The sequence below is a fragment of the Xyrauchen texanus genome, chromosome 31 (genome assembly GCF_025860055.1).
Source record: "Xyrauchen texanus isolate HMW12.3.18 chromosome 31, RBS_HiC_50CHRs, whole genome shotgun sequence".
In the NCBI taxonomy this organism is placed as follows: Eukaryota; Metazoa; Chordata; class Actinopteri; order Cypriniformes; family Catostomidae; genus Xyrauchen; species Xyrauchen texanus.
In genome coordinates this window covers 14,291,523-14,313,077 of record NC_068306.1, presented here as the reverse complement: position 1 = coordinate 14,313,077, position 21,555 = coordinate 14,291,523, and the positions used below count along the sequence as shown (strand labels likewise).

General features: G+C 39.4%; 1 protein-coding gene across 1 annotated transcript in view; it reads right to left on the bottom strand.

Moving 5' to 3' along the window:
• Nucleotides 1-20,986, bottom strand: part of LOC127625242 (hamartin-like) — a 31,378-nt gene extending 10,392 nt beyond the window's left edge. Inside the window, 16 exon segments of the mRNA XM_052100402.1 lie at nt 601-767; nt 1,958-2,001; nt 2,849-3,443; nt 5,232-5,327; nt 6,204-6,300; nt 7,781-7,899; nt 8,504-8,669; nt 9,918-10,033; nt 11,420-11,598; nt 11,693-11,766; nt 12,078-12,232; nt 13,339-13,483; nt 13,573-13,725; nt 16,875-16,978; nt 18,643-18,908; nt 20,929-20,986. Coding sequence (XP_051956362.1) covers nt 601-767; nt 1,958-2,001; nt 2,849-3,443; nt 5,232-5,327; nt 6,204-6,300; nt 7,781-7,899; nt 8,504-8,669; nt 9,918-10,033; nt 11,420-11,598; nt 11,693-11,766; nt 12,078-12,232; nt 13,339-13,483; nt 13,573-13,725; nt 16,875-16,978; nt 18,643-18,751 — 2,319 coding nt within the window. The 5' untranslated portion in view covers nt 18,752-18,908; nt 20,929-20,986.
• Between the last annotated feature and the right edge of the window lie 569 nt (nt 20,987-21,555).

Genomic DNA, 21,555 nt, shown 5'->3' with positions numbered 1-21,555 from the left:
AATCCTCCTCAAGCCGCCAAAGCAGCGCCAACCCGCATATCAGAATAGCATTCTGGGATGATATTCTTCTCACCACAATTGTACAGAGTGATTATCTGAGTTACTGTAGACTTTGTCAGTTCAAACCAGTCTAGCCGTTCTCTATTGACCTCTCTCATCAACAAAGCATTTCCGTCTGCAGAGTAAATTCTAGACTGTTGTAAGTAAAAATCCCAGGAGATCAGCAGTTACAGAAATACTCAAACCAGCCATTCTGGCACCAACATTCATCCATGCGATTATCTAATAAGCCAATTGTGTGGCAGCAGTGCAGTGCATAAAATAATTCAGATTCAGTTCAGGAGCTTAAGTTAATGTTCACAACAACCATCAGAATGGAGAAACAATTTAATATCAATGAATTGGAACGTGGCATGATTGTTGGTGCCAGATGGGCTGGTTTGAGTATTTCTGTAACTGCTGATCTCCTGGGATTTTTACGCACAACAGTCTAGAATTTACTCTGCAGACGGAAATGCCTTGTTGATGAGAGAGGTCAATAGAGAACGGCTAGACTGGTTTGAACTGACAAAGTCTACGGTTTGAGTTATGGGAAGTTACCATAGCGTTATTCTGCTCATCGAGTGCGGTGGCATTGATGATGCGGCGAAGCAGACGGCGGTTACGGACGGCATGCTGCTCTCGCTTATAGCGCTCGTACAGGAGCTGGTTGTGCAGCAGCAGCAGTTGACTGCGCAGTGTGTGCAGCTCATCCAAGGGAGCAGAACCTGGATGTGTGGAACAGAAAGAAAAACAGAAGGAAGAACAGAAAAAGATAGAAAGAAAAGAATGAAAGAAAGGAAGGAGCAAGTAAAAGGAAAGAAAGAAGGGGGAACATGCAAGTAATGGAAGGATAGAAGGTGCAAGTAAACGAAGTAAAGAAGCAAGAAAAATGAGAAAAGAAGGAAGGTTCAAGTACAGAATGAAGGAAAGAGTATGTAAAGAAGAAAGGAAACAGTGAGTAAAAAAGAAAGGAAGGAGCAAGTAAAAAGGAAGGAAGGAAAGAAGTAGCAAGTAAAGAAGGAAGGAAGGAGCAAGTAAAGAAGAAAGGAATGGAGCAAGTAAATAGGAAAGAAAGAGCAAGTAAAAAAGGAAGGAAGAAGCAAGTAAAGAAAGGTAGAGGCAAGTAAAGGAGGAAGGAAGGAGCAAGTAAAGAAGGAAGGTAGTAAAGGAAGGAAGGAAGGAAGGAGCAAGTAAAGAAAGAAGGAAAGAATGGAAGGAAAGGATGAAAGAACAGAGAATAAGGGGACAAAAAATGGAGAGAGAAAGACAGCATGTTATAGTCCAACCAAATATCATCAATGACCAGATGAACCAAAATGCAGATTTACTCAGGACGTGATCACAAATAAATGAATACGTTTTCTAAGCCACTCATATGACAAGAGTCTTCATCTCATGTGAGTGTACATTTTAAACATCATTGTAAAAACAACTATTCATTTCTTTAGATGTGAAACTTTGTGAGAAATTAATTTTTTAGTTATTCTTTAAAGGTTTGGTCATTTGTCACTGTGACAAGGAAGAGGGCATGGCCAGGCAGTGAGGGTGCATGTCCGGCACGGAGTCACCTAATCAGCCGGGAGGGGGATAAAGACGAGCCAGGGCACCAGTTTGAGAGAGAGAGAGAGAGAGAGAGAGAGAGAGAGAGAGAGAGAGAGAGAGAGAGAGAGACAGACACACACACACACATGTGGCTGCTGTGTGTGTGTGTGCACATGCATCTATGTGTTTTATGTTACTTTTCAGTTCTTTTACGTCATTAAAGTTATGCTGACTATTCTGCCGGTTCCTGCCTCCTCCTTGCCCATCCTGAACACGTTATAATCACCAATTAGACCTCAACACTAGTTCTCTTTACTCTTAAAGCACTTCTATTCAACAAGCAGTAAATGTGTGCTCATGCAGTGTTGTTTACCTCCAAAGTGTGTCCAATCAGCTGACTTGCTTGGCAGGGGTAATCTGAGAGAGATTGTGGAAATGTTGGGAGAAAGGAAGGAAAAAAGGGTCAACAAGGTCAGTGGCAAAGTGACAATTTTGGACACAGCTTTTCTGGCAAGAGATAGCCTTTCCAGACAGAATCCTCTCTGATCCGTGCCAAAGCACACCTAAATTTGTGTGAGACCAGTAACCCAACTAAATTGTGTCCTCGAGAAAAGTCTGTGTATGCTGTAGGGGAGGGAGGGAGGAGAGGACGAGAGAGAGAAGCAAAGCTCTGCTTTTATACTGTTAACACAGGCTCTGCTGTTGTGCTATTGACTTATATGCGTGGCAGTGGATGTGAGACAAGACAATGTAAACAGTTGTGTGATAGCAAGTTATCGGGGTCAGGGCAAATCTTCAACCAGTCTTACCCAGTTCTGTTGAAAAAGTCTCATAGCAAGACCAGCAGCCCTTCTTACGGAAACTTTAATTTGTCTAGTTTGGAAAAAGTAAACTAGATTTTTACTTTCTACAATACATAGTATATATGAGTGGTGCTTGTCTGTTCAAACCTCATCACCACAATATTAGAGTGTTGTGGGTTGCTGCCAGGGAGTTCCTATGCAGATGCTGAGTGTTTAGGGCATTGTTAGGGCTTTGCTAGTGTTCTTGGTTGTTTCTTCAAGTCTTCTGGTCACTGGATATGATCAGGTTCTTCCTTCATTGTAAGTTTATGGGATTTATTAATTGTTTGACCAGTCCAAAATCATTCGTTTTTTTCTCTTAGAAAAGTAACAATACACCTCTCCACAACAAATTGCACAATTGAATATATTATTCAGTAGCACAAACACTTATTTATGTTACAGTCCAGGAATAGCCTCACCTCTTAAGCACTTTATCATGGGCATCACCGCCCTGCTGCACGAGGCGATCCAGCACCTCCAATGGGGAGGCAGACCCGACCCCCTCTACACCATCTCCCTCCATTTGCTTGCCCACGTCACCTCTCTGAAACCTCACAATTTCTAAGGTCTTCCTTCCAACAAACAGGGAGGCCACTCTGGGCAGGGCCATGTCAAACAGAGCCTCGTACGGCAGGGGTGGTGGTTTGCATGGGCTAGGGGACCACAAGCCGTATTTTTGGGCCTCGTCATCGGGTGCAGAGGGGCTTCGATTGAGATGGCTGTGTGTTGAGTGCTCAATGGGTGTAAACACTGGTTGAAAGGTCCAGGGATGCTCCTGGGATGTGCCTCTGCTGACTTTGCCTCTGTCCCTGGGTGTGGTGTCAGCCTTGTCAGGCATGGAGATGGCATTGCGAGGGTCTCTCATCAAGCCAATGTGGGAAAAAGAGGGTAAGAGATTCTCCCGGGCTCCAGTCAGGGTCTCCGTGGTGCTGAAGAATGGTGAGTCAAAGCCACGAAGACCAACTAAATCCTGTTTGTCCTCAGTCAGCTTTAGAAGCTCTTCTGTAATGGCAGCTATGAGGATGACATAGAACAAAATGGGTGATGACGCTTCAGATTTCATTCAAATGGTCTGCACTTATATAGTGCTTTTTTTAACCTTAGAGGTTACCAAACACACATACACCAATGACAGTAGAGCTGCCATGCAAGGTGCTAGCCTGCCATCGCAGTGTCTTGCCCAAGAACACTTCGGCATGTGGAGTCGTGTGGGCCGGGAATCGAACTGCCAATCCTGCAATTGGCAGCCGACCCGCTCTACCAACTGAGTCACAGCCACCCCAATCTGAATCTCTCATTCAGATTGAGAATTTATTTAAATTACATGACAATCTAAAAGGACAGTTTTTTATATGATTAGAAAAAAATTATTCCAGGGGGCAAATATATCCTCTTATTGGGCCTCATTCATGAAACTTTCATAAATATATATGTAAATCTGGAGTTTATTTACGTGTAAAATGGACCTTCCTGAAAACTTTCCTCCAGATTCACAAATGCTGCATACACCTTAAATCTTTTTGTTTTCCTGAATTCCAAACATTAGTAAATAGGGCACACGTGCACGTTTATTCACAATAATCATAATCTACGGCCATGAAGATGCCATTTAAGTCACTAGACTCCTTATAAATGCTTTTAAAATCTTTGGAAATTTTATTTAATAGTTTTTATGAATGAAGTGCATTCACATCGTAAAATCTTAATTTAGCAGACTATAGCGTCTCAAAGAAAGTGAGGAACTTACTGTCATCGCATGCTTTTACTGTGATCTGAAGCTCTTTTGTGAAACAAACAGTCCAAGAGAGTCAAAAAAAATAGTTTAACAAAGCTTCAGTGTAAAATATATTCAGTTCATGCTGGCAGGAGGATGTCCACCACCATTAACCTTCTCTGGTTCTGTTGATTGCTGCGTGGTCCCATGGTGTTTACACTTGCATACTATTGTTTGTATAGATGAACGTGGTAACTTCAGGCATTTGGAAATTGCTCCCAAGGATGAACCAGACTTGTGGAGTTCCATAATTATTTTCTTAGGTCTTGGATGATTTATCTTGATTTTCCCATGATGTCAAGCAAAGAGGCACTGAGTTTGAAGGTAGGCCTTAAAATTCATCCACAGGTACACCTCAAATTCAGTACACCTCCTATCAGAAGCTAATTGTCTAAATGCTTGACATCATTTTATGGAATTTTCCAAGCTGTTCAAAGGCACAGTTAACTTAGTGTATGAAAACCTCTGACCCACTGGAATTGTGATATAGTCAATTAAAAGTGAAACAATCTGTCTGTAAACAATTGTTGGGAAAATTACTTGTGTCATGCATTAAGTAGATGTCCTAAATGACTTGCCAAAACAGTTTGCTAATATGAAATCTGTGGAGTGGTTACAAATGAGTTTTAATGACTTCAACCTGTGTATGTAAACTTCTGCCTTCAACTGTATATATTGATTTATTTTTACACTTCTATCAAAATGTAAAGAAAAAAAGAACACAAATCATTGCCTGAAAGAGCACAAAACATTTGAGTGTCTTGCACACAATTTGCATGTGGTTGGGAGGTGTACATTTTCATTTTAAAAATGCAAAAATATGTTTCATGAATGTGTCCCAATAAATAGATTTTTAATTTTTTTACATTGTTTGTTAAACATAAGGGCATGGGACAAGGGCATAGTTGCAGGGAAAAAACAAAATTCAACTGGAAGGATGCAACTACGAAATGGCATTAACTTTTGTTTATTCTCTTGTCAGAGATAAAAATGACTGCTGAATAAGAAAGAGATGTTCTCGTTCATACCGTCCTCCCGCTCCTTAACGATTCTCATTTGCTCTTGTTCCTTCATGAAGACAGAGAGCTCAGTCAACGTCATGGGCATGTTGTCACTTCTGCCATCTGTGTCAGACAACAAAAAAGACTTTCCATTACAGCTCAGTATTCTTGATTGTAAACCATGCAAACATATAGTAAGGGATAATGTACAATAAGCTGGTCATAATCGCAAAATAAACCAGACAAGGTGACAAAGGTCTTGTATCACACAGAAGGAGGTTTGTGGTAGTGGGGGCATGGTCGAGCGCCGGCTTAAGAATGGAGAGTGAGATCGGTAGATGACAACTCTATGGATCATCACCCGTCAATGATTGTCTCTAACAGTGGTTTGTCATTGCAATGAGAGTGGAGACAGAGTTAAAAGCAAGCCAGATGCCAGTTGAAGGGAGAGAGAGACCCCACACACACACTCGCTGAGCCTGTGTGGCATGAGTGTTTAAAGAAGAGTGTTTAAATGTTTTCTGTTAAAAATATAATACCTTTTTATAATGGAACTCGCCAGCTCACCCTTCCTCTTTGCCCTAACATTGAACCCCGTTACACGGTTATATTGCAATAATGAGGAATCTTGTACTGTCAGCCAGTCATTATTGCAAAACAACCTCTTGTATTACCCTGACTGTAACTTGTCCTACTTATTACACTGCTCCTTACCAAATAAATGGATATGAAATAGATTTTTATTGAAATAATTACATTATGTGAGAAGAAAGAAACTACAGAGTCTCTTATCTATATAAGAATGTGGCTGCCTTGGACAAAAGTCAATTATGCAGTTTATTGCTTATTCTACATAAAAATATTAACTTATGAATTGATTGACCAATCAGAATGAAGTAATCCAGAACGAACTATACTATATCCACTTAAAGGTCAGACCGTTGTCGTATTATTTTTTTTTTGTGTGTATTAGAAAGGACTGAAACAGCACTTTCTTACCTCTGTGATTGATTGTTTCAGGCCCAATTTTCTCAAGTTCTCTGATTGGCTCCTGCCTGACCAAGGCAGGTTTGGTGTGGTCCAAAGGTCTACCATCCTAAAAAGTTGAAGTACATAAGTTAAAGCACAGTTTATAATGAAACTACTCAAAGACTTCAGTGACCTCATTGCAGTTCTGCAGTTTTATCTTAAGGGATAGTTCACCCAAACACAGAAGAATGACAGCCTCAGTCATCATTAATTTCCATTGCATTATTTTGCCACACAATAAAAGAGAATGGTGATTGAGAGTTACATTTTCAGGGTTAATACAGAGTTTTAAAATCAACTGCAAGACTTTTTATGACCTTTTTCAAGACCTGAACAAAAAAAAAGAATACCGTATCTCTAAACAAATCACCTATCACAGACTCTTACTTAAACAGGCAGGGGCACACATTCAACAATGGCCTTAACATTGCTTATAATGTTTTCCACATTTATATCACATTAAAATATGTTTATGTACCAGTATATAAATAAATACAAATAAGAGGTTATTGATTTTGCTGATACAATCATATGTTAAAAGAAAAGTAATTAATCTGCCAAACGTTTTAAATATTGGTAGCCTTAGTATTTCCTTCTTGTTATGGGGAGGGCCATACAGAGGCTACAAGAGTCCAAATTGAATAAAATTACAGATGCAATTTATGGTGCAACCAAAATAACAACAACTAGGGGTTGGTATTTTGATATGTATGCACTTCACCGCTTCAAGATCACTGCTCATTCAAAAAGATAAGGGAAATAAAATGCATTTTCCTACAATGATCTACAGCATTAGTTCCCAACCCTGTTCCTGGAGGTACCCCAACACTGCACATTTAGCAGATCTCCCTTTTCTGACACACCCAGTTCAGGTCTTTGAGTCCCTACTAACGAGCTGATAAGATAAATCATGTGTTTTTGATTAGGAAGATATCACAAATGTGTACTGTTTGGCGGCCTCCAGGAACAGGGTTGGGAACATTACAATATAAATCATTAAAAGTAAACATTGTTATATTTCTTCAACACTATATCATCATCATCAACAGTTGATCATTTGTGATAGCTTGTCATACATTTCCAATATAGCCTAATTATTGCGAACTGCTCTACAACAGCTGGAATCACTCACAAGCCCACGCGTGCTTGGAGAAAAAACAACAGTGCCACGTTTAAACTTTGAAAGATGCAGCGCATGCACTTCTATAATAAATCGTATTCTTTTGAAGTTTGATACATTAGGTCATTTCACAAGTCCTGTCTTTCCGCCTCATAATTTAAGACCTCTTTAAATGATAATTAAGACTTTTGTTGTATCATTAAAGATATACAAGACTTTTTCTGACCTTAAATTTTGGAAAACTGAATTTAAGACATTAAGGATCCACGGGAACCCTGATTCTGCCCAAAATCTTCTCTTTGTGTTCCACATAAGAAAGCCATACAGGTGAGTAAATTCTAACAGAATGAAAGTTTTTGGGTGAACTATCCTTATAAAAGGCTTAAAGGGAGATCACCACAAAAGTTCAACCTTTGTCGGAGAGTACCTTGCATGGCGGGCTGGAGGTCCTGCGTGGCAGGGACACAGGGGGAAACTCATCCGAGAGGCTGGGAGGAGGTGAGGAGGCCGCGGGGGTACTGGAGGACGGGGTGCCCTTACTGCCTGCTGCAGGAAAAATAACAAGAGAATTGAGCCACCAGAACACCAAATTCATGCTAGTGCTTGTGGATATGGAGACCTAAATGTAGGGTACCTGCAATGTAAAAGTGATGTAAGCAATTTTTTCATGGAAAATATGCAAAACAATTTCCTTCTGAGTGTCCTGAGATATCTCACTGGTCCCTGTAACAGCTGTAGACTTTGTAAACAGCAAACAAAAATGTGTCCACAGACCGCGGACATTGAAGCTTTTCACCTGTCAATCATATTGCTTGTTCTCATTGTGTTGTATTTGAAGCAGATCATTGAAGCTATGATTAATCATGATTTTCAGCTGAGGGTGCTATTGTGCCACTGTTGAACTTGACAGCCCCAGGAACAAACAATGCTGACCTTTTGCTCGTTTTTGGTCTCAAAACCATCTTTGGAGGACAGTGTTTTGGAATGAGGGGGCGAGGATAATTCAACGGCTCATGAAAGAATGCTAAACTTGCTTACAGCACCTTTAAATTACCTTCAGCACAATTAACTACACATCATACAGTACTTGTTTTCCTAAATGCAGATTCAACTGTGAATTAATTACTAAAGTGCAAGTCAGTACAGTTACCAGGTGTGCTGTAGAGGCGACTGGGTAGGTGTGAAGCACTCTGGGACAGTTCGGGATTCGGTGACATCCCATGCGAGGAAGGGGGCGTGACCATGCCACACTGGGAGGAGGGGCTCCAGAGAGAATCCTTAACACCATATGTGGCATTAACTTCACAGCTGGAATTCTAAAAACAAACAAACAATAAGTCCCTTGACTGCCTATACAGACATATCAGTGTTATTAATTCAAACAAATGTTTACATTTCACAAAATGTAAAGTGTTGTCTCTAATTTGCATGTTGCATGTTGCTACAGCATATGGAGTAGTGCTTGTAAAAGGGCTTTTTAAAAAGAAATATCAACAATTTGATCACTTAAACCCATCACAATGTTAAAATGTGTTATCTGAAACTGAAATTTTCGATTCGGTCCACCTTTAACAATGACATACAAAGCATTTATCAAACCGTACCAAAACCACAACCACATAACCATGATATAAACCAAACCATGAGGAATTTGAACCATTAGACCCCTAACACTAACATATGACCACAAAGTCCAAATTGGAACACAAGGACCCTTCTGACTGTTTGTTTTCTGCCTGTGGTTGGTTCAGCAGAATAAAGGTTCTAACAGTGGGAGGTAACACCCGAGAAAAAGTGCTCCAGCGTCATTCATGTTGCCAGGGCGACCGTTTCTGCATCAGCTAAGGATAGCATGTTTTTCTCTTTTTAAAGCCTGGTACACCCACTGGAATGACTCAACAATCAATCACTCTTCTTTCCCTCTCTGCTCCTCAGCCTGCCTGGAGAACAAGGAGATGATTCATGGATGGAGAAGGAGGGGGGCTCTGGTGTGGAAAGGGTAGGTCAGGCTTCAGTGATGGGTGATTTATAGACAACAGCTGACAAACAAGGGTGGAGGGAGGCAGACACTGATTCCTTCATTGAAGCTGTGTGCAAGCAAGTTTGCCAACCCAGATCAGTTTACAGTATATGCAGAGCACTGATTCATTGGTTTCAACCTATGCAGAGGGGAACTGTGTTGAGATTAGTTTTTTCTGTTACTCTTAAAACACTGTAGCCTGATCACAAATATAACTGTTTAAAAGGTGCAATGTGTAATTTCTGCACCATAAAATGGAAGTGTAATAATAATGACTTCCATTATTTATTATTAATCTCATTATTAATCAAAACTCTCCTTTTATCTTCCATTGGTGTGGCAAAAATGTATACCCACCCAAAACTCACCATATCGGTTAAGGCAATATTGCTATGTCTGGCTGTTAAAAGACAAAACATAAAAAACTACAAGTGTTTGTACCCTGCACCTTTAAAGTAAGTTCTACAATTGTGGTAAATTTCTCAATGACGACTGAATAGAAAAATTATTTTATTCTTAGGGTAACTGTTTGCCGAAGACTTACCTGGCGGGTTCCAATGGGGCTGCGGTAGGGGGGCTGAGTCCCTGAGAAAGAGGGCAGGGCCAAGGGAGGGACGACAGGCTGACGAGGGGTGGAGAAATTAGTCGAGGAAGAACTTCCTGCAAGGAATAGAAAAATTGTGTCTAAAATAGACATCTTGTCACTTTCATTGACTCAAAATAGACAATGACTGTGATTGAATTAGTTTCCTTGTTTTTATGAAGTCAAATAGATGCTATTCTTCTCACCACAATTGTACAGATTGGTTATCGGAGTTAAAGTAGACTTTGTCAGTTGGAACCAGTCTGGCCATTCTCTGTTGACCTCTCTCATCAACAAGGAGTTTCCGTCCACAGAACTGTCGCTCACTGGATGTTTTTGGCACCTTTCAGAGTAAATTCTAGAGATTGTTGTGCTTGAAAATCCCAGGAGATCAGCAGTTACAGAAATACTCAAACCAGCCCATTTGGCACCAACAATCTCCATGTGATTATCTAATCAGCCAATCGTGTGGCAGCATTGCAGTGCATAAACTCATGCAGATATGGGACAGAAGCTTCAGTTAAGGTTCACATCAACCATCAGAATGGGGGGAAATGTGATCTCAATGATTTGGACTGTGGCATTAATGTTGGTGCCAGATGGGCTGGTTTGAGTATTTCTGTAACTGCTGATCTCCTGGGATTTTCAAGCACAACAATCTCTAGAATTGACACCGAATGGTGCCAAAAACAAAAAACATCCAGTGAGGGGTAGTTCTGCGGATGGAAATGCATTGTTGATCAGAGCGGTCAACAGAGAATGGCCAGACTGGTTCCAACTGACAAAGTCTACGGTAACTCGGATAACCGCTCTGTACAATTGCTATTCTGAGATGCAGATTGGCGCTGTTTTTGTGGAACGAGGGGGACCTACAGAATATTAGGCAGGTGGTTTTAATGTTGTGGCTAATCGGTGTATGTATATTAGAGCTGCGAATCGATTTAAAACGTTTAACTAATTAACCGCATAGTTTTCTGTGATTAAAACAATTAAAATATGGTACATGATCCATTCCAACAAACATAAAAAAACAAAATCATATATATATATTTACTTTTTAATTTGTCTCAAAGAACTTGCAAGAAATTGGTTAGTCATCATTTATTTTAATGATTTAAATATGGTGATGTTAAAATGCATTAACTTTTTTTAAACACGTTAAACAAAAAATATATTTAAAGTGACACTTACATTTCCCAGCCCTAATCTAAACATACCTTATATATATATATATAAATACATTTCAATACAACATGATTTACTGTACATTTATTATGAGTACAGTCTCAAAGGGGTAACCCTGCTCAAGGGCACAATGGTTATTATAATGGTCATATTTAATTGATCGGCCCATGCAAATCTTACAGTCTACAAGATCTTTTATGACTAGGCTACACCACCCAAAAATTGCAAGAAGGGTATTTCATTCTATGACAAGTTTGAGTTGATGAGGTTATTGTTACCATAGCTGCTGTGGAAGTCCCCGTAAGGGCTGGCAGTGCAATCAGCCGGGCGTTGCTGTAAATGGGCACAAAAATGCTCAGGCATGGTGGCATAGCCCTCTTCACAGGATGCCTCCTTTGGGTCCAGAGAGACTTTGGCACACTCAATAACAATGTCATGGATCTCAAATCTCTTCCACCTGTGCAAAAAACAAAAAAGACAAAAGAGTGGCATGGCTATGATTTTCTTGATTAAAACATTTAAATGAGGCATAAGTCAGTGCGACGGCTCACCTGCTGGGATCAAGCTCATGGTCCTTCGTTCCAGTCACTAACTCTGGATGTATTCTGACATGCTCAAGCATTGGCTGAAACATAAAAATGCGTGTATTCATGACTTTAATATTCATCTAATTGAGTATAAAAATACACCATATACACCATTGTTAGTAGAGATTGAAAACACCATCATAATCATAAAAAAACACCATCAACTGATATAATCTAATTTTAAACACTATGGGCTATTTTCTTAACATAAATAAAACCTATACTTTGACTAAATTGAAGAATCATTACAGATTTTCCATTTTTTTTTTTTTTTTTTTTTTCATAGAACTTTACATTGAGCTGTTTTGTTGTATTCTATGAAACCAACTGCATGAAAGTGAGAGCTCACCTTGACCACCTCCTCGAAGGTGTCCATGTTCTCCTTCATGCTGTAGTGGGAGCGCAGGTAGGACACAAAGTTGCAGGGATACATACCATAGAGCCGATGGAACAGTGAATAGACGCTGGCATGGAGGTGGATAAGATAAACCTCTGGTACGTGACCTGAAGTTAATGGAGATACATCACTGGTGACTGTTTGTGAGTGCATTTTGTTTGTTGCCTTCAGGGAGCCTATTACCAAATTTCTGAGCTCTATGGATGTCTAAACATGTGCAGATGCTTTTAGTGAATATTAATTAGGGTTGTCAATTTAACAAGTTAATTCAGAAAGAATAATTACATAAAAATATAATAAATCATCTGAGCAATTCAAGCTTGTTGTACAACCTATTTTCAGCAGGGGACAGTAATAAAAACTCCAGCTGTATAGGCAATGCGCAGCTATACACACAACAAACCAGAATCTGACTTGAAACTAGTGATAGCACAAGATGAGCATGCGTACTTGCATTCAAACACAGCTGGACGGAGAGCAAGTCGCTGCACAAAGCTTCCGTTTGACTACATTTATGCATCCTTAGAGAAGCCCTATTAATACCTCTCTTTCGGACAGACTGACAAATTAATTGCCAACTTAATTGCTGCAGACTGTAGGCCAATTATAGGCTTATGTTCAATAATATGGAAACAATCAATATTTTGCTTTTTAAAGCCACTTTTTGTATTGTCTTATCAATGCTTTACTCGTCTGCCACAATAATGTCATGCATTTTAATGATCCGATTGATCATTTTTATAATATATATAATTATTTCATCATTATTGAAATATTGTTATTTGAGTGGCTTCCTCAGCAAATATTTATATATGCAATTAATTGTGATATATTAAATTAATTAATCTGCATATCATGTAATTAATTTGATTAAAAATTAACCGATTGACAGCCCTAATAATAATAAAACCAACGCCCCAAATGAATAAAAATATTCCATACACTGCATTCCATGGAAGGTAATGGAAATCAATTTCCATTACCTTCCAAGTTGTTTGTGGTTAATGAATAATTATTTTTTTTTTATTATTTTTTTGTATAGATTGTATTGTATTTTAGTTACCCTTCACTGGAATTTATACATTTAGACAATTACTATTTAGTGTAAACATCTAAGAGCAAGGATAGGAACTTTATATTAACTCCATACATTTTCCCATGACTATGTGAACTCTGAGGATAGCAGCTATGAAGAACTGTCCTAACTTCTCACCCTGGTTTCTCAGGTTCCAGGAGGCCAGACGACCAAATATGTCAAAGAACTCATAGAGATGCTGCTTGCCAGCTTGGGGGATAATGGGTAACAGAGTAATGAGCACCAGGACTCCAGTTATCAAAACGACGACATCTGTGTCTGTCTGTAACACACAGGAAACACAGGAATACCCTTGGGACATGCCTTTAAAGCTTGTGGGACCTTTCACAGGATAACATTTCATCAACATACCTTGAGGCATTTGAGGAGAGAGAGCAACAGCGGATAGCGAACAATCTTGTGGATCCAAGATGGCTGTTTACGGACAACGTGCCCCAGTAGAGTGAGAGTGGGTAGGCGACAGGGGGCTTTAGCCATGCATTCATTCATTTTATCAAAAAGTTGCTGAGGAAGAAGAAACTGAAAGTTACTTTCAAATAGGCCTTACTAATAGCACTTTACAAAGTCTTTACCCTAGACATGTATTGTTATTAAATATTGAGGGAAGAAAATGGACACTTCACTGACATAAAAGATCTCTGAGTATTTATACAGATGTGGAGGAGTTTAAATTACTGTTTAAATGAATGGTTACTTTAATATTTGTTCATATTTTCACAGGTGTTTACTTTCCTTAAGACTGTGGACCAACGGCGTAGCCAGGAAATTACATTTGGGTGGGCCTCATTAAAAATGAATGGGCTGAGTTTTGCACGTTTTTATTTTTGTACCACATTTTCCTTAACAATAGAGAAGCGGCACATTCTAAAAGTACATTCACACTTTCAGAAATCAGAATTTATGCATTTTTAAAAACATTTATAAATATATATTTGAAGTCAAAGAATAAGCTTTAATATTCTGTGGACCTAGGTCTAATTTGGGTGGGCTATGCTGGTCAAAATATTATACAGTATTTCACAAAAGTGAGTACACCCCTCACATTTTTGTAAATATTTGATTATACCTTTTCATGTGACAACACTGAAGAAATGACACTTTGCTACAATGTAAAGTAGTGAGTGTACAGCTTGTATAACAGTGTAAATTTGCTGTCCACTCAAAATAACTCAACACACAGCCATTAATGTCTAAACCGCTGGCAACAAAAGTGAGTACCCCTAAGTGAAAATGTCCAAATTGGGCCCAATAAGCCATTTTCCCTCCTCGGTGTCATGTGACTAGTTAGTGTTACAAGGTCTCAGGTGTGAATGGGGAGCAGGTGTGTTAAATTTGGTATCATCGCTCTCACACTCCCACATACTGGTCACTGGAAGTTCAACATGGCACCCCATGGCAAAGAACTCTCTGAGGATCTGAAAAAAAGAGTTGTTGCTCTACATAAAGATGGGCTAGGCTATAAGAAGATTGCAAGACCCTGACACTGAGCTGCAGCACGGTGGCCAAGACCATACATCGGTTTAACAGGACAGGTTCCACTCAGAACAGGCCTTGCTATGGTCGACCATAAAAGTTGAGTGCATGTGCTCAGTGTCATATCCAGAGGTTGTCTTTGGGAAATAGACGTATGAGTGCTGCCAGCATTGCTGCAGAGGTTGAAGGGGTGGGGGGTCAGCCTGTCAGTGCTCAGACCATACGCCGCACACTGCATCAAATTGGTCAGCATGGCTGTCGTCCCAGAAGGAAGCCTCTTCTAAAGATGATGCACAAGAAAGCCTGGAAACAGGAACCATGTCCTGTGGTCTGATGAGTCCAAGATAAACTTATTTGGTTCAGATGGTGTCAAGCGTGTGTGGTGGAAACCAGGTGAGGAGTACAAAGACAAGTGTGTCTTGCCTACAGTCAAGCATGGTGGAGGGAGTGTCATGGTCTGGGGCTGCATGAGTGCTGCCGGCACTGGGGAGCTACAGTTCATTGAGGAACCATGAATGCCAACATGTACTGTGACATACTGAAGCAGAGCATGAGCCCCTCCCTTCAGAGACTGGGCCGCAGGGCAGTATTCCAGCATGATAATGACCCCAAACGCACCTCCAAGGCAACCACTGCCTTGCTAAAGAAGCCGAGGGTGAAGGTGATGGACTGGCCAAGCATGTCTCCAGACCTAAACCCTATTGAGCATCTGTGGGGCATCCTCAAACGGAAGGTGGAGGAGCACAAGATCTCTAAAATCCACCAGCTCTGTGATGTCATCATGGAGGAGTGGAAGAGGACTCCAGTGGCAACCTTTGAAGCTCTGCTGAACTCCATGCCCAAGAGGGTTAAAGCAGTGCTGGAAAATAATGGTGGCCACACAAAATATTGACACTTTGGGCCGAATTTGGACATTTTCACTTAGGAGTGTACTCACTTTTGTTTGCAGCGGTTTAGACATTAATGGCTGTGTGTTGAGTTATTTTGAGGGGACAGCAATTGTACATGGTTATACAAGCTGTACACTCACTACTTTACATTGCAGCAAAGTGTCATTTCTTTAGTGTTACCACATGAAAAGAAATAGTCAAATATTTACAAAAATGTGAGGTTGTACTCACGTTTGTGAGATACTGTATACACACCTTTTTACCTTCTATTTAGATTTTTTATCAATGAAGTGTGTAATTTCTATGCCACTTCCAGCTCCAAATTGAATTGAAAAATAATGATTGTTTGTTTCCAAACAGTTTTCCCCAAATACTGCCAAAAGGCTGACCCCCCACCCCTTCAACCTCTGCAGCAATGCTGGCAGCACTCATACGTCTATTTCCCAAAGACAACCTCTGGATATGACACTGAGCACATGCACTCAACTTTTATGGTCGACCATAGCAAGGCCTGTTCTGAGTGGAACCTGTCCTGTTAAACCGATGTATGGTCTTGGCCACCGTGCTGCAGCTCAGTGTCAGGGTCTTGCAATCTTCTTATAGCCTAGCCCATCTTTATGTAGAGCAACAACTCTTTTTTTCAGATCCTCAGAGAGTTCTTTGCCATGGGGTGCCATGTTGAACTTCCAGTGACCAGTATGTGGGAGTGTGAGAGCGATGATACCAAATTTAACACACCTGCTCCCCATTCACACCTGAGACCTTGTAACACTAACTAGTCACATGACACCGAGGAGGGAAAATGGCTTATTGGGCCCAATTTGGACATTTTCACTTAGGGGTACTCACTTTTGTTGCCAGCGGTTTAGACATTAATGGCTGTGTGTTGAGTTATTTTGAGGGGACAGCAATTGTACATGGTTATACAAGCTGTACACTCACTACTTTACATTGCAGCAAAGTGTCATTTCTTTAGTGTTACCACATGAAAAGAAATAGTCAAATATTTACAAAAATGTGAGGTTGTACTCACGTTTGTGAGATACTGTATACACACCTTTTTACCTTCTATTTAGATTTTTTATCAATGAAGTGTGTAATTTCTATGCCACTTCCAGCTCCAAATTGAATTGAAAAATAATGATTGTTTGTTTCCAAACAGTTTTCCCCAAATACTGCCAAAAGGTTTTTTTTTTTTCTTCTTGATTTTCCTTGTACATCTCCCTGAACATCCTTCTCTGCAATCTAGCAATTCAAGACTGTGCAAGATGCTAAATTGCAGTCAGTCACCTTATCGTGCGGCTCCCTCACTGAGGACAGGATATGCACGGCCTGGGGGGAGTTGGTCTCCAGGAAATAATCCACCAAACCATTCAGCAGCATGGACCCCCGATCTGCAAAACAATCAACATCAACTGTCAATCATACAATAAAAGACAGCAGGGAGTTACTCATGAAGGGAGAAAAGTATGTCAATTATTTTGACAAAATACTCAAAATAATGAAAAAGTTCCCAAAGGGTGCCCCACTTACAGACCTTAAAACAAACAATTGTTTAAAGGAATACTTTTCCCAAAAATTAAAAATTTCTTATAATTTACTCACCCTCATGCCATCCAAGATGTGTATGACTGTCTCTATTCTGCAGAACACAACAAAGATTTTTAAAAGAATATCTCAGCTCTGTAGGTTCATACAATGCAAGTGAATGGGTACCAACATTTTGAAGCTCCAAAATGCACATAAAGACAGTATTAAAAATAATTAATACGACTACAGGGGTTAAATCCATAGCTGTGGGTGAGAAACAGATCAATATTTAAGTCCATCAATCTCCACTTTCACATTCTTCTTTTGTTTTTGGTGATTTGTATTCTTCTTGCATATCGCCACCTACTTGGCAAGGAGAATTTATAGTTTAAAAAATAGCCTTAAATATTGAGCTATTTCCTCACCCACACTTATCATATCGTTTCTGAAGAAATAGATTTAACATCTTGAGTCTTATGGATTACTTTTATGCTCCCAATATGTGCATTTAAACATGTAGTACTCATTCACTTGCATTGTATGGACCTACAGAGCTAAAAATTCTTCTGAAAATCTTAATTTGAGTTCTGCAGAAGAAAGTCATTCACATCTGGAATTGCATGAGGGTGAGTAAATGAGGGAATTTTCATTTTAGGGGTGAACTATTCCTTAATTGTGTCATTTCTGCACCACTAGCATCATCAAATGGAATAAAAAAAAACATTTAACTTCGATATTAACTTTGATTGGTTTTTTTCAGTGAAACACAAAAGTAGATGTTAGGCTAAATGGCAGCTACAGTTATCATTCCGTTTTATAGCATCATACTGATCATTGTACTGCCTTACATCTCCTATTGTGTTCTACAGAAGAAAGAGTCATGAGGGTGAATAAATGACAGAATTTTTATTTTTGGGTAAACTGTCTCTTTAAGATGGGACAGAAATAAATAGGTATAAATAAAAAATGTATACCTATTTAAAAAAATTAAACAAAAATCACACTTCAGCTTTAAGCTTGATGTAGGATAGGATATTTCATGGAAGGGCTGCACAATTAATCGAGATTACAATTACAGCTGTCGCAATTATATAATCATGTTATCAATAACAGCATTACATTTATCTAGATGTGCTCCCATTGCACCAACATTCTTTATTTACAACATACTTTTTGGGCTGTTGTTGTGTGCATGAGTGCAAAGGCAAATCAGAGGTGTTTATATTAGTCTAAAGACATCTTAGTAATGCTCACCATCAACATATGACTGTGTAATTTATACAAACGGTGAATAACACTTTGTTTTTCATGCAATTAAAATAAAAATCCAAACCAGGAACACAGTTCTCAGCTCATTTTGATGCATAGCCCATATAAAGACTATGGCATGCAGTTACCCCCAAACAAAACAAGTATTTTAATGTAAATTCTATTCATCAAAATAATCGTTATTAGAATTACAATATCAAAGGAAATAATCTGCAATTATGATTTTCATCATAATCATGCAGCCCTATTTCATGGGGACCTGTATTGAGGTGTTCATTGATAAGGCCCTTGATCTCATCCAACTGGCGGAGGTCAGAGGTCTCCAGTAGAGGGAGCAGGTCCCCCACGTTCAGCTGTTCCCTTGACATGATGGTACAGACAGCTCAGGATGATTCAGAGGCGAGCGTCTCTGAAACAGACAAGGGAGAGGGGAAGGGCTCTCAGACGTCACTCTCACAGCGACCCGTGTCCAGTCCAGCCTGGAGGGTTCCCTGGGGTGCTCGTCAAAAAGGTCTCCAGGCACCACTGCAAGAGACATTTGAGGGCACACACTCATTCTTGTCCAGAAGTACCAAACATGATGAAATATTTATTTATGAACATTTTTGCAGTTTCAGCCAGTTCATTTCCCAGTTCAGAGTGAGAAAAATATTGCTGTGCACATTAAAGTTTTTATAGAATTATAACGCACACTATTATAAATCACATTTAGTCATCAGCAACATGAACCTTAATAATGTGCTACAATAAATGCAGTAACATAAGTTGCACTCCACCAGTGGTACATTAATTAATACCAATTAAGCCCATTTTCCACCTCGTGTATTAGAAGCTATTCAAACAGACCTGGATGCCAAAAAATGAGATTCAACAGTTTGTTGCAGCATGTAAGATTCACAATTTCACAAGTTAATACATTTTCTTGCAGTCACAACAAAAGAGGACTTTAGTCGCACCAGCCTGAGAATTAGGCCAATGCCTTGCTGTAATACATGCTCAAAGCAAATTCATAATGAGACCAGTGAAATGTCTCAATGGTCTAATTACAATAAACTATATGAGGACAATGAATGTGCATTAAAGCTACGAGGACAATGAATGTGCATTAAAAGGGACATGACATGAGGAATACAATTTTCCTTGATATTTTGACATACAAGAGGTCATTGTACTATAAAAACATATACTGTAAGTTTCAAAACTGAACACATCATCCTTACTAGAAAAATAGCATTTATTTAAACCAAGCTCCAGAAATGGCTTGTTTGAAATCTGTGGAACTAGTGACATCACAAAGACCAAACGCATCTGCATATATGACTGCATCTTCAGCAAAATGATCTACACCAAAGGGGACTTCTTCATGTGCCTATCTGGATTTAAATGTTTTTACACAACATGAACAGCTTTGTATAGTATAATTCATCTACCACCGCTTTAAAAGATGCAATGTCAAGTTATAACTCTAAAAAGGACACCTCTATTGTGTTTCATTCAGCTGCCCTGTTTCTTGTGGTATTGAAGGTGTCCTGACCTGGACCGTTTTTGCAACCATCTGTGCTACTTTTAATTGTTAGTCTTTTGTAAACATGCAATAGATGGACATCTTTGATCATTTTAAAGCATTACCGGCAATATGTGCCACGTTTTAAAAGTGGTACAAGTGAAACTGCTGATACTGACTGGGAGAAACACATGCCATTATGTGTGCAAACAAACACAGAATATGTGAGATGTCACTCTTGTGAAGGCCACCATATCTGCTTTGGCCTGCTAAAAAAAGTTTAATAAAATTGTACTTAAATAATAAGTTAAATAAAACTGGCCATGCATTTAAACTGGGTGTGAGTTAAAATGCTCTCTTTCCATCCTAAACAACATTTTTTTTAAATGTAACATGTCAAATTATCAGTCAGTCAATCTTAACTTAAAGATTGATTTTGTATTACAATATTGTGTGTCATAAAGCCAAACAATGTAAAACATAATATCTCAGAATTTGCATTCAAGAAACCAGCAAAAGGTTTTCTGTTCAAACCCCACAGCAAGACAGCAAAATCCAGTAAACGTGCATTTACTTTAACCTGTGCATGGTCCAAAATAATAATGCACGCTTTTCCTTCAGCTAGATTTTGTGGTTGAGGCTACATGCACTGACAGCATCTCTCTGTTGAAATGACCACAGGCGTAAACAGCTCGCGAGAACAATGGCCAGAATCTGCGGGACTCTCTCTAAAAAAATGCGCCAACAAAATAAAATACTTCCACATGCATTTCACCTTCCTCCATAAACTCGTACATATGCATGCGCAGATTTGATGAGATTCATTTTGAAACTGTATCAATCAATGAGGACCATTATTTCCCTGGCAGTCCCAGGCAAGAGAGTCTTATTATCGAAAAGCTCATAGCAAATAAAATGCTGTCTGACAGACTCTATAAAGCACGTAAACAATGAGAGACGAAGACATCTAACATTACGACTGTCGCTGGACACGATGCGAAAAAACAACTTGCCAAAACGCAGTTTAATAAAGCTGTTTACCTGTTAAAGCAACTGCACTCCACAGGGCGCCGCCATCTTGAACACCTCACAACCCCTCCCTCCGCTGTCACCCTCCGCCGCTCTGCAGGAGAAATAATCCCCCAGCGCTCATAAACACGTCTGTATCTTTTAATAGGACTTTGATATTTTGACGTAAATTGTTTTAAAAAGCACTGCAATCATACGTTATGAATATTATGAACTCTGACGTGAGCTAGGCTCACGTTTGAAAGTTTTGGAGTGATCCTGCAGTTAGGGCCTGGACTGTTTTTCTGAACGGTGGAGGGATGCAGTGCGCTGTTATGCGGTTTTCGCGTGACTCAGGTGGTGAGCGCAGCAGCTGAATCTGAACAAGAAAAGCTGCTAATAACACCGTGTAACAAATGTAGTTCCCCCTGGATAGTAAGTATTTCCTAATTGCTTATACCTCAAAAGTATAGAAAATGGCTATTATTCCCTACAAACTTTGCTTTTGTGACCAGGACAGTGATATTTTGAAATTTACGTATTTTCCAGAACATTCCAGATATATTTAGTGCTGAGTAAACTTGGTGTAACTTCTACAACTTTCCAGTAATATAAAAAGTAGTATAAATACAGGGGCCTTAAGCCCACCAGTTCAGTTTA